At 49.4% G+C, this 16,810-nt stretch overlaps 1 protein-coding gene across 3 annotated transcripts in view; it reads left to right on the forward strand.

The window, feature by feature from the left end:
• Positions 1–15,431, forward strand: part of QSOX1 (quiescin sulfhydryl oxidase 1) — a 37,064-nt gene extending 21,633 nt beyond the window's left edge. The window contains exons 6-13 of one of the 3 annotated variants that reach the window (XM_080914742.1): positions 2,469–2,614; positions 4,167–4,301; positions 7,153–7,282; positions 10,522–10,644; positions 11,385–11,532; positions 12,512–12,691; positions 13,694–13,920; positions 14,585–15,431. In XM_080914742.1, coding sequence (XP_080770868.1) covers positions 2,469–2,614; positions 4,167–4,301; positions 7,153–7,282; positions 10,522–10,644; positions 11,385–11,532; positions 12,512–12,691; positions 13,694–13,920; positions 14,585–14,614 — 1,119 coding nt within the window. In that variant the 3' untranslated portion in view covers positions 14,615–15,431. Of the gene's footprint in view, positions 1–2,468; positions 2,615–4,166; positions 4,302–7,152; positions 7,283–10,521; positions 10,645–11,384; positions 11,533–12,511; positions 12,692–13,693 lie in introns of all 3 variants that reach the window. The other 2 variants (XM_080914743.1, XM_080914741.1) reach the window with 2 other exon arrangements.
• Positions 15,432–16,810: the final 1,379 nt, after the last annotated feature.

Genomic DNA, 16,810 nt, shown 5'->3' on the forward strand with positions numbered 1-16,810 from the left:
CTGGAACCTGACCCCTTGTCTAATGACCTCTGCATCACTTTCGGTTGTTAGGTGTTCCCTGCACGGCTTGCCTTTCACAAGTTGGAAGCTCAGCTGGGTGGGTCTTACTCTGAAGTACCCACTCCCTTTATTCCATTTAGCGTTTCTTTTTTTTTTTAATTTAGTGTTTACTTTTATTTTTTAAATTCTATTAGATTTTTTTGCATAAAACTATATGAATATATATTTTTAGTACTTGTTTTTTTTTAAGGTTTGATAGTATGCATTGAAATCTTACTAGTTACAATGAGTATAAAGTATATATAAAACAAAATGTAACATGGAAATAGTCAAAATTTTCTTGGTGTGTAAAGATTAAACATAATGATTTTTAAATACCAAGGATTCCCACGAGGTTGCATTCTTGGTCTTGAAATATTAATGATTTAAGGCCTAGGTGTACCACACTCTGAGAGGGTGCTATACACTTTTTTTTTCTAAGAAAGACTAAGGCTTTCATATTTTGGCTTTCCTTCTTTTTGAGCTTCATATGGTCTGTGAGTTTCTTGGGTGTTAAGAGCTTTCTGGGGCTTGTATCCAATTATCAGTGACCCACTTAGTGTTTCTTTAGACTTTCATCTCTTTGAGCACAGGACTTAGCTCTATTCTACTCCCTGGTGCTTCTTTTCTCCTTAAAGTGTACATTTTGTATTTTGTAAGTTTTTTTTTTGCTCAGATTGCTCCTTTTTCATTATAGATCTGTATAAGAGTGACTGCTAATAACCACATGACATAATCAATATGAGGCTGTCTTGAAATCTCCTCTGCCAACGTCATTAATCCAAAACTAGGATCAAATATTCTAGGCAGATTGGACAAGGGCAGAACACAACCACACCCTTCACCAAAATATCACAAGAATAGTCTCTAGGACACCGACTTCTTCTCTGAAACCTCTTGAGCTAGGCCAGCATTGTCTACATTAGTCTCAGCACCACTGCTTTGTGTGCTCCTAGGATGGCCCACTAAGCTATTGATGTCCAATTCAACTTCTTTTCTAATTGAAAGTATAAAAGTCCACATCCATCCAACAAGCTACATGGTTGGGTCTGCCACAGTAACCCCTGCTCCTTGGTACTAACCAATGACCACCACATGCCCTGGACTCATGACTCTCTTGCCTAAATGCTGTGATATCCAGCACCATACCCAAGTAATTTTTTCCATGTAAATGTGTAGTGTATGTGTGCATGTGTACATGTATGTACATACAAATGTGTGTGTGTACATGTGTGTGTTTTCAGTCAGGCATCTGCATGCCACAGTGCACATGTGTAAGCCAGAAGACAGCCTCAGATGTCAGTTCTTACCTTTGTTTCATCTGAGACAGTATCTCTTGCTCACTACTGTGTATGCCAGGCTAGCTGGCATGTGTGCTTCTAGAGAGTCTCCTGTCTTCAGCTTCCAACATTGCTGGGATTACAAATGTATGCTATTCAGATTTTGCATGAGTACAGGGATCTGAAGCCAGTCCTCACATCTGTGGGAAAACACTTTATCTATGGCTCCATCTCCTCAGCCCAAGTTATATATTGTTAATGAATAACAAAGATGTCTACCATGTGCTGGCAACTATTACAAGCATTTTTAGTAAATGTTATCAGTGAGTTCTCATAACAACCTCGAAAGCTTGTGTTTGTTACTGCCATCACCATTATCATCCTGCAGGTAAGGCATGAGTTGAGGAAAGACTGGGCTGTGGAGTCAGGATTCACCTGCTGCAGCCATGGTATAAAGGTCCTAACAAGGGTTGCTGTCTCAGTGTTGTTCTGGAGATTAAATGTGGCATTCTAGTATACACTAGAACACAAAAAAATGATTGTGTCTGATCAATATTTTTTTCTGACCTAGGAGATATTGTGTGTGTGTGTGTGTGTGTGTGTGTGTGTGTGTGTGTGTGTGTGTGTACATATAAGAATAAAGGGACTGGAGAGGTGGATCAAAAGTTAAAAACACTATCTGTACTACCAGAGGTCCTGAGTTCAATCCCAGCAACCACATGGTGGCTCATTCACATCTGTAATGGGATCTGATGCCTTCTTGTGGCGTGCAGGCACACATGCAGAACAAGCACTCATACATAAAAATACACATAAATACTGTAATGGGGTCTGATGCCTTCTTGTGGCGTGCAGGCACACATGCAGAACAAGCACTCATACATAAAAATACACATAAATATCTACAAAACAAAAAGAATAAAAATAAACCCACATTGTACCATGTTTTACCATATTCAGTTGGTGCTCCTATATGATACACAAAGTGTGTGATCTGAACAGTTCCAAGGCCCCTTGTCTTGTGTGGCATTTGGTACTGAAGGTTGTGTGAACTTTATCACAGAGGTCTGCTCTGCAGGGTGTCAAATCCAGATAGAACACAGCTGTCTCTGCCCACTGGGTAAGCCCCTCCACACCCTGTCTCTACAGGTAACTCTGGACCTGTCCCAGTACCATGCTGTGGCAGTGCGCAGGGTTTTGAATACAGAGAGCGACGTGGTGAGCAAGTTTGGTGTCACTGACTTTCCATCTTGCTACCTGCTGCTTCGGAATGGCTCTGTCTCCCGAGTTCCTGTGTGAGTGTGATGTCTCCATCTTCTCTTCCCTGCCAGAGAGGTCACCAGAAAGAGCAGCCAAGTAGGAGAATCTGGTGTCTGATTCTCTGTGTGAGACAAGACCTCAACCTTGCAGCTCAGGATTCCCGCCTCGGCCCTAAGCTCCTAGCCTATCCATACCATGCCCTGGCCATGTTATTCCACACCTCTCTGCACAGAGGCGTGTGTTGACGGGTGCCTGCCTGGCAAGGACTCAGATGTGGTGGACCTTCCCTCCCTTTGCTTTTCTAATTGCAGAAAAGTTCATTAGGATCCAGACAATAGTCTGCTCCAAAATGTCAGGAGAAAACAATCACACAGCCTCAGCTGCTGTCAGCCTCCTGCTGCTGAATGGCCTGTTAAATGGCACCAGATGGTGCCTCTGTGCCCTCCTCAGGCAGATGATTGATGTCAGCCTGGCCCTGCAGGCAGAAATTTGGGGGCCCAATGAAACCAAGGCTACCCTGGGTACCCAGAAATTGCTTCTTGGGGTTCTTAGTACCACCCTACACTGAGGCAGGGGTAGGCAGCACCTTACCTTTTCCCTGTCCTAGATGACCAGGTGTCGCTGAGGCAAGCCTGCCAGAGTCACAAAGCATGATGTTCATTCACAAGGGGCTGGGAAGCTAGATCCCAGGCAAGCCCAGAAAGTACCAGTCCTAGAGGCAAGAAGAGGTATTGTTTCCTCACTTGGAGTTGGTGGAGGAGAAAATTATTTGTGACGATGTTGCTCCTGAGCCATCTGCTCATTGCTAGATACTGAGCCCGGGTGGCAGAGGAGGAAAGCCATGCTTCCTGATGCTCACTCCCACGGGACATCCTGTCACTGATGCTTATCGTGGCCAGGCCTTTTGGAAGAGATATTTCCTGTCTTTAAGACTCCTGTGTTAGGAAAGAGGTATCAGGAGTGTTTGGACAAACCTGGTTCTCTGTTGTTGTTATGTCTAAAATCACACACACATCAGCTCTTTGACTTCCATGAGGAGTAATGTCAACTTCTGATGTCACCTGCTGATGTTACCTTGTGATGTCTTGAAGCAAGATTGTGGGAGGGTGGCTGCCTTGGGACCAGTCACACCCAACTATTCCTGTCATGGGTTTTTGTTTTGTTTTTCTTTGTGGTGCTGGGGAACAAACCCAGGACTTGCACAGCTAGGTAGGAGCCCTCCTGCTGAACTGCATTCCCAGTTCTCTGTAGCAAAATGGATGGTATTCCCAGTGGACCTGCCTGCCTCAGCCTCTGTAGACAATGCCTTGCCTGGAGTCAGAAGGTACACAGAATAAGTCTCAGGCCCAATTGTTTTTCCAGATAGGGGTTCTGCATCTGCCTGGTGGAAAAGAGGGTTTCTGCAGCATGAACTGTATTTGGACAAGTCAAAGTGAGGCTCAGCTAGTCAAAGACAAGATGGGACCCAGTTTAGATGTATCTTATTAAGCCTTTCTATGGGAGGGGCCACCTATTTCCTCTGCTGACATTGGTCAGCTGTGTGACTTCTTCCTTTGTCCTTGGTGCTTCCATTTGCTGTCTTTCCAGGCTGGTGGAGTCCAGGTCTTTCTATACATCCTACCTGCGGGGGCTGCCTGGAGTGACCAGGGAGGCTCCCCCCACCACAGCTGCCCCAGTCACTGCTGATACAATAGCACCCACAGTGTGGAAGTTTGCAGACCGGTAAGGCCGCCCGGTTCCCCTCATACATCCCCTTCATGAACACTGCCTTACTCATCCTTATTTCTGTTATGGGATCGCCTACCTCTGTCCCTTCAGGCCTGGCCTTGGGGTTTCTTTGTTTTGTTTTGTTGTCTTTGTGCTGCTGGGAACCCAACCCAAGACTTGAAAACACTAGGCAGAAGCTCTACCTACTGTATCCGGGTGAGTGCACACTAGATACACTGGTACATACTAGGCCTTTGGGATTCCCTAACTGCTGACCATGCTCAAAAGCCTTGATGTGGGCTCTCCTGTCTGTGCCAGGACCCCAGTGCCCAATGTGTGCTTACCAAACAGCATTCCAGATTATCCTTTATAATAGAAGGAGTGCTAGCTGGAGTCCATGTTACATAAGCTAAAAAGCAAGTAGAAGCTCGGCGTGGTACTGCACACTTGCGTACCAGTACTTGGGAGGCCACAGCAGCAAGACTGTGAATTCCAGGCCAGTCTCAGCTTCATAGTGAGAGAGCAAGAGAGGATGAGAGAAAGGGAGAGGGGGAGGGAAAATGACAAGGGGAGGAGTGTGCATGGAGGATCACTGGGGAGTTTCTTCAGTAGCAGATATAAGTTAGACTCGAGGGTTTATATCTGTCAAGTGGGGTATGAGAACTGAGGTCTGACAACTGCATATCAGCTCAAAGAGGAAGTCAGACTGCCACCCATCCCCCCATGCCTCCCTTCCCCCCATGCCACCCATGCCCCCATCCACCCATCCCCCCATGTCCTCTGCTATCCTAGTTCCCAGTGGTAGTGAGTAGTGGCACCTTAGTCTTTCACTCTCACAGAGGGCCAGTTTCTCTAGAGCTCTCTGTTTTTCTGCCCCTAGGGATTTTTGCTTTGAACAAAAAAGAAGCTGAACACCTTTGCATAAGGGCAGTGCAGGCACTTGCTGAGCTAGCCTTGATGTTGCCTTAGCTGACCCTACAGGACTGATGTGGTTTCTGCTTATAGACTTTCTGATCCCTCTTGGAAGTCACACAGTTTCATCTGAGTGCCACGGTCAGGGAGCTCACCATGTTTGTGGGTGATCCTTGTCACTGTGCACAGTTACAGGTGTGAGAGAACTGCTTGTTATGAGGCTCCTGGGCTTTGCTTTCACAGTAAACACCGCAATGTCATCCATGGGAGTGGAGCTGTAGAGCTCTAGTACCCACTACACGCTGAGCAAAGCTGTCTGACTAGGCAGCTCAGTTCTGGCTCTGAGCAGCGGATGACTAGACAGCTAGGAGGAAGGTCCAGGAAGGATCTTGTATGCTCACAGGGACTTATATAGGAAGCACAGTGAAAGAGTTTTAGTCAAGCGAAAGGGAAGAAACTGACTGTGTGACACTGACTGCCAGGGAGGCAGCTCAGTGGGCAGAACACCTGTGCAAGGACGAGCCTCCGAGCCTTGAGTGGGGTCACTAGCACCGTAAAAAAGCTGGAACAGAGTGCGGCTGCAGCTCCGGTGTAGCCGCAGACAGGCAGATCTCTGGGGCTCCATAGCCAGCCGGGTAGCTGCAATGGTGAGCTGCAAGTTGAGTGGAAAGACCCAGTTTCAAAAACTAAAGAGGAGAAACAGCTGAGGAAGACATGCTAGTGCCAGCCTCTTGTCTCCACATGCAGCCACACAGGTGAGCACACCTACACACACATGCACACACCACACGAACAAGCGTGTACACAAAGGTGTCATTGGTCATTTTTACCATTCTGATGATGCAGATCACTGTGACAGTGTGCTGCCACCTTCTTGCCTCATCTCATTCAGCCACAAAGCCACTTCTTTAAAAATGCATATTTTTATTACTTACACATATATGTGTTGTGGTCACGAGAGGTCATCAGATCCCTTGGAGCTGAAGTTACAGGTTGTGAACCGCCTGGTTGGTGTGGGTGCTCGGAACTGAACCCAGGTCCTTGGAGAGAACAGCAAGTACTCTTAATTTCTCAGCTGTCTCTGTACCCCAAGGAGACCACTTCTTGAGGCAGAACATCGGGACAGTGAGGTAAACTGAGGCTTAGGGATACCACAGTGGAGACTTGTCTTGAAAATGAAGAAGTGTGAGTACTCACTGGTCATCTTGTCAGTTGGCCCTGTTGGCTCTGTACATTCAAGAGGCAGAGTGATTGGTTGTTTTCACAGGTGAGGCAGCCCAGGGAATAGGAAGAGCCTAAGCTTATAAAACTAGCTCGCTATTCCGCTGAGGTCAGGAGCCTGGTCTCAGAAGACAGATGTTAGTAAGTAGCTGATATTCAGTGCTCTTCTGAGCAGTACCTGAGCTGCCCCCATGGAAGCATGGTGGGCACAGCTGGCTGGAAAGGTAGAAGACCTGACAGGGTGTAGGAGCAGTATGCATATGAGCCCTGAAAGAAACAGGAAACTTGTTTCCTAGCCCGTCTCTCCACATCCCAGCCTAGCCTCAGTGGGTAACCTCTTGGCCTTTCACTTTCCCAGAGAGCCTAGCCTTTCCAGAGCCTTGTGTGTGTACAGATGCTCTGTGTGTCTGCCCACGGGTCTTTGTCAGCCTGATTAGTGAGTTACAGAAGGAGCTGACTCTGGACCTGGAGACAAGGCCACACCCACCTGCACCAAGCTGGTTTGTTTTCAGTCAGTCATCTTAGCAACCTACCTGAAAGCAGTGTGTTCTGCCTGTTATACAGATGAAGGGTTGAGGCCTAGAGAAATTACTTAGCCAAGGCACTTAGCGAATCACTGCCAGAGCCACATGCTGCATATTACTATGTCATCAGCAATGCTCCCTGACTCCGTTCCTTTACCACCTGTCTAAGGTTAATGTTTCTTTTCTTTCCACTTCCTCTTGAACCTCAGCTCCAAGATCTACATGGCCGACCTGGAGTCTGCACTACACTACATCTTGCGTGTAGAAGTGGGAAAGTTCTCAGTTCTGGAGGGACAGCGCCTGGTGGCCCTGAAAAAGTTTGTGGCAGTATTGGCCAAGGTGAGCAGGGCCCCAGCCTCCTTTGTCTCTGTACTTCCAAATGTAATTACTGAGCATATCTGGAGAATGGACACATTAGTCCCTTCCTTGAGGAATTGCAGTCTGACTGGTCACTGGCCCCCATAGGTTTACTCTCCCCTTGCAGCCATATTTTTACCAGCCCTGTATGGCCAGAGACCGCCTGTCCTGTAGAGACACTGGGCCAGGTATCCCAATACCTGGGACTGCTCAGTCTTTTGGTGACTTACTCTGCCTGCTTACCTGAGTTCTCCACCTCACTTAAGCCCCAGACTATGGCTTCTTACTCCCTGCCATGGTGACTGGGAAATAGGACTGAGGGCCATCAGAGTGAAGAGAGCTGCTTTCTGCTCTGCTCTCTTCCTTCTCAGTCTAACCCAGATCCCTAGCATTCGCCCTGCACTGTGCTCCCTGGTAATGTCTCAGAAAGCTTTGGGTTGTTAAAGACCTGATGTCTGACAAGCATTTAGTCTTTTTGCCTGCTTTGCAGAGTTGTATCGCTACCTTTTAAGGTCCAGGGGCTCAAGTAGTTTGCCTTAAGGTAGCCAGCAGGACCAGACTTGAGGCACTGTCACATTGAGCTGCCTTTCTCTGGCCTCCCCACTCTGGCTTTCCATCCATGGGCAGCCCTGCCCGGCTTTGTTGCTGAGTCAGGCCTCCTGTCCCCTGGGCCTGCCTGCTGGCTCAGCCTCCCTCTGTCCCAGCTGACCCAAGCTCACCCTTCCTAGTGGGTCTGGGGAAACCTCCAGATCTCTCCCTGTCTTGCCCGTGTTGCCACCATTCTGACCCTCTTGGCTTGGTGGCCCTGTGCCTATATACAATGAAGCCCCTGTAAGGAATGTTGCAGGCAAGACAGAGCTATTTCCTTGCTTCAAAGGCCTGCAGTCTGCACTCCACAATACTGAGGAAGCCTAGAACATTCAGAAGGAACAAATCCAGAGCAGTCCTTTGTACTGTTTTTCTACCACCTCAGTGAAGGAAAGTTCCCATGTGCTCCCCAACCCCACAGACCTCAGTAAGGATACCCCAGGCCCAGTCAGTCTATTTCAGAGGAGTCCTGAGAAGCAACAGTTTCTCCGTTCTGCTCGCATGTGTGTTCAGCTATGAGCAAGCTCGTATTTTGTTTGCTCCCCAGTGGGCCTGTGTAAAGCTGATATGAAAGGAGACGGAAAGTATCCAGGTTAGATGGAGGCCTAGACAGCATCCTCTGAGTGATACACTCAGCTAGATCCTCAGCGAGAGCAGGAGATGTGTGGTACCAAGGACTCTTTACCAGGAGCCAGAAGTCTTCTCTCTGAGAAGATGGTGGGACTGAAGCAGAGACTGAGGGAGCGAGAGAGGAGGCCCCACAGTGGGGCACAGTGACCTGGGACAGATGCAGAGGCTCTGTCTGGCCTTTGTCTGCATGACTGACATGTTCTATCTCCTTTGCTGGGGAACCTCTTTGTTTCCTGGAGAGTACTAATCAGAGCTGTTTTCTTTCCTGGGTCTCTGTCAGGCTGTACAGAACACCATGTATTTGCTTATTTTCCATTCTTAAACTCCGTGAGTGGTGCCCATCCTCTTACAGCAGAGGAAATGACAGCCCAGAGGGGTGAATCACCTTGTTGAAGGTGAATTTCCGGCTACATCTCATTTTACCTTCTCCGGCTCCTGTGACATGAAAGCCTGGAGTGAGGAGGCCCTTCTCTCCGCCTGCCTTGTCACATGCGAGCCGCTATCAGGGCTGGCCACTGGGTGGCGTTTGGTCACCAAGGTTTCCCTGCTCTTTGCTGTCCAGAGCCCTTTAATTCATCCCCCTTTCTGATACATGGCCTTAGCAGGCAGAAAGAAGGTGCCAAGTCAGGGTGGCAGCAGAGGTCACTGAGAAACGCTGACTTTCGGCTGTAAATCCATGTGTGAGCCCAGAGCTCCCAGGAGCTGACCAGGAGGAAGCAATCTGAAGCATAAGTCTTTCCGGCCATTTTTCACTCTGGGGGATAGTTAGCCCCTGCCGTTTGATAAGGGCAGTTAATGCCTTCTTGGAGGGCTGGCTCTGGTAACAGGTTTGGCTGGTACCACTCTCATATTCTTCTCCCAGTGGTTTTCTTTTCCCTTCTCTCAGCACATTTCTAGGATCAGTGTCTTATTCACCTGTCTTTCCTCCTGTGGTTTTATCTGCTCAGTTTCACTGCTATGTTCCCTTCACCCTACCCCACCCCCACAAGCATTTGTACATGCACACATATGCACACACGGACACATCCCCTTCTCCCTTGAGTCCTTGTGGTTTTAAAGTGCTGATACTAATCAGATTTGAGTTGACTTATTGTCAAAGTAGCTTTTCATGTTTCTCTGAGGCTCTTGGGAGTTACCATCAAGATTTGGATCTTAGCCCTAAGCTAGCCTGTCCATACTGGCAGCCCATAAGCTAAAAAAAATAAAAGGTCTTTTGCCAGCCTCGTCTATTACCAGTGAAGGTTTCTCCTCAGTTTGGTTCTTGTCTTTTCAAAAGAAAGAGCGGAGCCAAGAAACACAGACATCTAAAAACTGTTTACTTAGCAAAAACAAAAAAAAAGTACACTCCAAGCTGGAGTGGGTGTTCCAAAGGGAGGCGGGTAGAGGCCCACTGGGCCCTTCATAGGGATTAAAAGACCTTTTATGGTCCCTCCCTTTGGTGATGCCACTGTATGGCTCCTTCCCTAGAGCACAACCAACCTTCCTTCACTGAGAATGGCTCGAGATGTCCCTGCATTTTTTCCTTCCTTGTTTATCAGGATGTTTGTCATGGTGAGGGGCCCTGGTATCTCAGTTTCTGAGGAACCCAACTGCTGCTCCAAGGAGGTTGGGTGATAAAGGGGATTCTGGGCATCAGAAAACAGCTGCCAAGATACAGTCAGTTTTCTTCAGGCACCCAGTGCTTAACTCTTGCCTGTTCCATGTAAACCCAGTTGGCAATCTGTTACTGCATCAGAGACTACCTGTGAAGACGTGTGCCCAGTGTTCACAGCCATGCGGGGAGTGGGTGGTGCCTGGACCTTCTCTAGTGGCTGCAGGTGCTTAGGTCAGTTCTTATGGCTGAGCCTTGGTAGGAGAGACCCACAGGGCCTAGGCTACAGAGTTTCTTCTCTGTCCAGAGTAGAGTACATGAATTCACATTTGTGCCTGTTGGGTTTTGTTACATTGTAAGACTCTGTAGAATAGTTTCTGACTCTCCAATTGCCACTTGCTCCTACCTACAGTACTTCCCTGGCCAGCCTCTGGTACAGAACTTCCTGCATTCCATAAACGACTGGCTTCAGAAGCAGCAGAAAAAGAAGATTCCCTATAGTTTGTTCAAAGCCGCTCTGGACAGCAGGAGGGAGGTGAGTCTAGCCGGCAAGGGAAGACCTTATCGATGTCCATGACATTTCTGGGGCTGGAAGGACTTAACACCACAATCGCCGATGACATTATTGAGAGATTTGCATTAAGTGATTCCGTCTATCACTAATAAGCTGCTCTTCATTGGGTCCAATCTCATTGAATCTTCATACATCAGAAATTTTACTTAGCAGATGAAGAAACCAAGTTTAGGAGATTAAATAACTGTTCTAGTAAGACCCTGTAAGTACCTGTAAGTGATTGGAACTAAAACCTCTTGAGATAGGGCCTTACTCTGTATGTAAGGCTACTGACCTTGAAACTCAGCAATCCTTCTGCATCAACTCCCCAAATGTGAAGATTATAGGCATGACCACCACATTTATCTAAGACACCAGCAAGCTCTTGCCTGCTTCCAAATGGCTTCCTCAGCATGGCCCAAAGCAGGTATCTATTCTTTCTGTTGTCTGTAAAAGCAAGCCACACCCAGTAGACATACAGATCCACGTGGTTTATAAGGTATCAAAGCCTCCAGGGACCTCAGATAGAACTTGGTCTATGCCATGGTTCTCAGATCTGCTAATCTGGTGGGTGGGTATGACAGAGGTATCTGTCTGAGGTGATGGGCCAACAAGAGGACCTTTGCTGTGGTGCCACGTGCTCCTGGAAGCTTGTCTTGTCGTCCTCCTTTTCACCTGTTCTCCCTCCGCTGTGCACTCATGCTCATGTGTATCCCTTTTAGGAGTCTGTCCTTGCCGAGAAGGTAAACTGGGTTGGCTGCCAGGGCAGTGAGCCACATTTCCGGGGATTTCCCTGCTCTCTGTGGGTCCTCTTCCACTTCCTGACTGTGCAGGCAAACCGATACAGTGAGACCCACCCACACGAACCAGGTGAGTCAAGGGCCTGCTCACCACACTCTGCCTCAGTCTGCCACCTCTGTCTGTCCTCCATGGGAGCCAGCAGGAGTGATCCTAGATTAGTGGGAAACTAATAAGGCAGAAGGAAAAGGAAATGTTTGCAGGAATACAGTTTGAGAGCTGTTGATAAGAGGGAGGCAGAGCTGGCAAAGCCGTAATGGGGGCAATTATACCTGGAGTGGGTGCAGAGAAGATGGAGCTTGGGAGGTGAGGGGCACAGTGGACAGACACTGATGCTGCAAAGCAGAGAGAGACAGAGAGACACACGTGGGAAAGAGCTCTCTGTGAGGTCCTGGGGGATGGAGGGAGGTTACTTTCTAAACGGTTAGAGGTGTGCAGAGGATAGACCGTCTAGAAGCCCCCGGAAGAGAAAAAAGACAAAGTATGAGCAGGTGACCTTCAAGAGAGTGGTTTCAGTTCAAGAAAAAGTGTGGGAGTCAACAGAGACCTTTGCTGGCAGCAGCCTATATGGGGGAGTCCGTGAGAGTAAGCGGGGACATACAAACAAACCAGAAGATACTCAGACCAGAGGAGGATGGATTTCTAAGAGTGTCCCAGAGAGGCAAGGTCCACCAGAGCAAGCTGACTAGGAAGCCCTAGCAGGCAGGTGGAGGAGGAGCGTGGGGTTAGAATGAGCGTTCTGTCATTCTAACATGACTAGACCCCGTCAGCTGTCTAGTCATGCCACACAGAGCCCAGATGTCCCACTGAAGAGGAGAGGGGAACTGGAGTTTAGGAGTTTTGGGGGAAGTGGGACCACCTCTGTGGTGACCCCTGCAAGGGGAGAAGTAGACAAGGGAGCATTAGGACTGTGTCATAGGCTGGAGTGTGGGGCACTTTGCAGGGTGAGCACAGCAGAGTGGAGATGGTGGGGCAGCCTGTAGGGAGCCATGATGGAGACAGCAGAGGCTGGTGTGAAGAGCCTTTCTGTGGTGTCTCCTTTTCCCTGCAGCTGACGGCCAGGAGGTCCTCCAAGCCATGCGGAACTATGTTCAGTTCTTCTTTGGCTGCCGTGACTGTGCTAACCATTTTGAGCAGATGGCTGCTGCATCCATGCACCAAGTGAGGAGTCCCAGTAATGCGGTTCTCTGGCTCTGGACTAGCCACAACAGGGTCAACGCTCGCCTCTCAGGTAAGGAGGAGTCACTCACAAGGCTGGAGGTGGCGTTTGGGGGACAGACTGTCATTTTCAGTGCCACTCGGTGCTTCTTATACATATCTGCCAGCCCTGTTAACACGCAGTATCAGTGTTCCTTCCCCTGATGGTCCCAGGACCCCTCTCTCCTGCTCCTCTGCTCTGCAGTCCCTCTCTAAGTCTCTCATTGGACTAACAGGGAAAAAGAGCATGGGTTTTCCATACCCAGAGAAAGTTCTTTTCAGAGAGTGGGCTGAGGAATGGGGAGCTTCCCCACTGTAAATGGTTACCCTTATTTACATTGCTTGCCTTTCCTTGCAAATGGGAGCATGGTGGGTCCTACACACAGAGCCTGGGAGGAGAGCCTTCTCTAGACTGGACACTATATCTGGGGAGTAGGGCTGTACCTCCCAGAGAGCCCTTCTAGGGTAGGAGCTGGATGGAGCAGGTGGTACTGCAAGCCAGCACTTGGTTCCCTGTCCTGGAGCCTCCTAGTGGCTTTTAAAAAGAAGACATATGCCTACCTTCCCTGCCAGCCTCTTCCTACCCTTACCTCACCTTGACCACCAAATGCTGCCATGGCTGGGTCACACTGTAGGCCAGAACTGTGCCAATTTGTCCAGGGGTTGTTTGGATTTGTGGTGGTGCTTAGAATTGAACCTTGGGCCTAGCTCAAGGTAGACAAGCTCTCCACTACTGGACTATCTTCCCAAATTCTCCTCTGCCTTCTTGTTTTGAGACTGGCCTTGAACATGGAATCCTTCTACTGCATCCTCTTGGGTAGCAGGGATCACAGACCTGTAGCACTGAGCCTGGCTACGTGCTACTTTTGTTTTGTTTTCTGGTTTTGTTTTGCTTCTGTTTTCTTTATCTATATCTCTTGTCTCCCATCCTTGGTGAGTCTTTTTGCAGATGAAAAAGCTGGTGTTTTGAGCAAAAGAAACCTGAGCTCCAGGCAGACTGAGTGTTACAGCCAACTGTGTGTACTTCCCTTCCCAGGTGCTCTGAGTGAGGACCCCCACTTCCCCAAGGTGCAGTGGCCACCCCGTGAGCTGTGTTCTGCCTGCCATAATGAACTCAATGGACAGGTGCCTTTGTGGGACCTCGGTGCCACCCTCAACTTTCTCAAGGCTCACTTCTCCCCAGCAAACATCATCATAGACTCTCCTGCATCTGGACCAGCAGCCCGGAGGGGCAACCAGAACCCAGAAGCTTTCCCCAAGCTGGTAATGGATACATTAAAACTGGAGACCAGAAATTCAGTGCTGGGCCATGAGCAGGCTGCTTCTACAGAGTCCCCTGGAGCCACTGCCCTAGATGTACCAGCTGAGAAGCTTGAAGCAAGTGGTCCCCAGGAACTATACACAGGCCTCAGAATGGGTGGAGCTTCACCAGGGCAGGGCCATCCTGAGCACACGGAAGAGCTTCAGAGGGATGTGCAGGAGAATGCCCAGGGGCAGCAACACTTGAGCAAGAGAGACACTGAAGCCTTATTGCTGCCTGACGTGCACCACCTCCAAGGCTCCTTAGAGCTCAGGCGAGGGGGGCGCAGCCCCAAGCAGCTAGCCAGCATACTTGAAGGGGAGCCAGAGGCCCTAGCTATACAGGGCCAACGCCAGTGGCTACAGGTTCTGGGAGGGGGAGTTTCCTACCTGGACATTAGCCTCTGTGTGGGACTCTACTCCGTGTCCTTCATGGGCTTATTGGCCATGTATACCTACTTCCGGGCCAGGATGAGAACCCCAAAGGGTCATGCTAGTTATCCCACAGCCTGAACTGCCCCTGCAAAGCACAGAGAAGTGTGCTGTCTATAGGCTTTTTATTTTTTTATTTCTTATTTTTTAGTCCACTGGCCCCCTTGCTTCCTTTCTACCCTTTTCCGTTGTCTAGCTTAGGAGAGTGGCAAGTCCAAGAAAATGAGTGGTTGCAGTGAGCCCTGGAGTCTACTCTCAGAGGATTCCATAGACAAAGCAGAAAGGGTGCCAGTCTCGCCCGACCAGCCTGGGGTAGGAGCAGCCTGACACAAGGGTTCAGGGGGCTTCTGGGAGGCTCGGGCCCTGGCTTCAGCACCACATTCTGTTTTTCAGCTTTTGTGAAGTCCTGCCCCATTCCTGCTGAAGTCTCAATGTTTCCTGCTTGGTTTGGGCCTTAAATTGAGGCAAACAAGTCCAGAGTTTCCAAGGTTTCTCATCCAGAGAAGAGTATCGGGGCCGGGTGGGCAGGAGTGGACCTCCTCACTGCATTCTGAGGCTGTCTGCTTCCCTCCCTCTCAACTCGAAGAAAAAGCACCCCTTCTGGCCTACCCAGCTTCAGCAGCTCAGGTGTGGGTGGGGTTTAGCCACAGGAATGGGTCTGGGAGCCTCAGGAAATGATTCTGGTCACCCAGACTCAAACTGGGGTTTCTGCTGCAAGAGTGTAGTTTGAGGTTGGTGTAGTTTGGCAGGCTGGGAGGGTGACAGTTGCTGGACTGTGGGGTGCAGTGCTTGCTTGGTGGTAGGGGAAAGGGGGTGATGCTGGGGTCGTAGTGCCTTAGTCCTGGGCAGACTCCTCTGTGAGCTGGGTGCTTATCTCTTACTTTGGTCTCTAAAATCAATGCTAGCTTTGGGGTATGGGAGGGGCGAGGTTGAGAGCTGAGAGATTGGTCCTCTCTCCTGGTTGGTCCACTGTGGGCAGGAAGGGGTGGAGAGACTGGCTCATGTACTCCATTCCCTCCTGCTCCCACTGCTTGGGAGGGATGTGGAATAAAATTATTTTTGTTAAGTCACGCAGTGTGTTTGACTTGATCTTTGGAGAATTATTGTCTACACCAGATGCACAGCATCCAGCCTCACCTGAAATCTAGCAGCCAGAGCACTCTGGGTACAGGAGCAGTCACCCACCCCACTCCCCACAGAGCACTCAGCCCCAGCCCATGAGTCCACACACTGGGGACAGGCCTTGGGGATGGCCCTGCCACCTCTTGCTCTTCACCCTTTCTGAGACCTGTGTGCAGCTGCCACCTTCCTCCAGGACTGACAGGCTTGTTTGTCCAGCCAGCCTGGGTTGGTTGCTCAGCCAGGAGGAGTCAGCCTGGATTAGAGCTTGCCCCTAATCCAGCCTGCTGGGTTTTACAGGGATCAGAGCAGCTGATAATGAACCTCATTACGGGGGAGCAGAAGCCCCGATCCGATTTGGGCTTTTCTCTGACATCTTCACTCAGCTCAGATGGCCTGGGCACTGGGTGCAGCAGGTGGAACTCCAAGGACACCCCCTGTGCTGGGGCAGCTGGGGTGGGGGAGGGTGCGGCTGGCAGGGCATTTGACCTCTTTAGCAGCCCAGCTCTGGGGTGTCTGAGCCCCACCCTCCGAGACCTTCCCTGCTGGCCTCTGCTTGAGAGTCCAAGAGACTGAAAGGCCAGCACAGGATCGGGTTTCTGAAAGAGGTTCCAAGGGTCTTTGTTCAAGGAAGTGGCCACCAGTCCAAGATCTCAGAGGTTCCTTATTACATGAGCCATAGCCTTACTGCTCATAAAATGTCAAGATTCCTGTCAGCCAGTCCTATAATGCCAGTAACCATACTTCCCCAAATCAAACCTGGGTATCTAAGATTGGGGTGGCTTGCTCCAGGATGCTCAGCCACAGACTGAGCATAGAGGCAGGCCGTATTTGAGACCTGTGATGTGAGTTTCCTTCTGCACAGTGAGCCCCTTGGCCCAGACCTTCTGATTGATAAGCAGGCAGGGTGTGCTCCTGCCCCCACTGCCTTTTGCCTTGACTTTCCAAGGCTCATGCCTATGGTTGAATAAAACAACTGGCTCCCTGTCCTGCTCATGGGCCATCGTGGGACTAGGGCATTCTGTCTTAGGGACTCTCTAGCTGTTTCTCTGGGAAACTCTTTGGTAAAAGAGGTCTCTAAGGGGAAAGCTGCAAAGCAAAGAGTCCTTTTGCTGGGTTAGACAGAAACCAACATGTCTGGTGAGTCATGTTCTTGGGGTTAAGGGTCTCCTTAAAGTGACATTCCAATAAAAAAATGTTACTACAAAGCAAAAACCTTATCATGATTATGTCAGGATTTCCTATGCTGGGTTAGACTAGAATCAGGTACAAGATGGGACAGATTCCGTCCTTGATGTTAGCT

This window comes from Micromys minutus (assembly GCF_963924665.1).
Source record: "Micromys minutus genome assembly, chromosome: 1".
In the NCBI taxonomy this organism is placed as follows: Eukaryota; Metazoa; Chordata; class Mammalia; order Rodentia; family Muridae; genus Micromys; species Micromys minutus.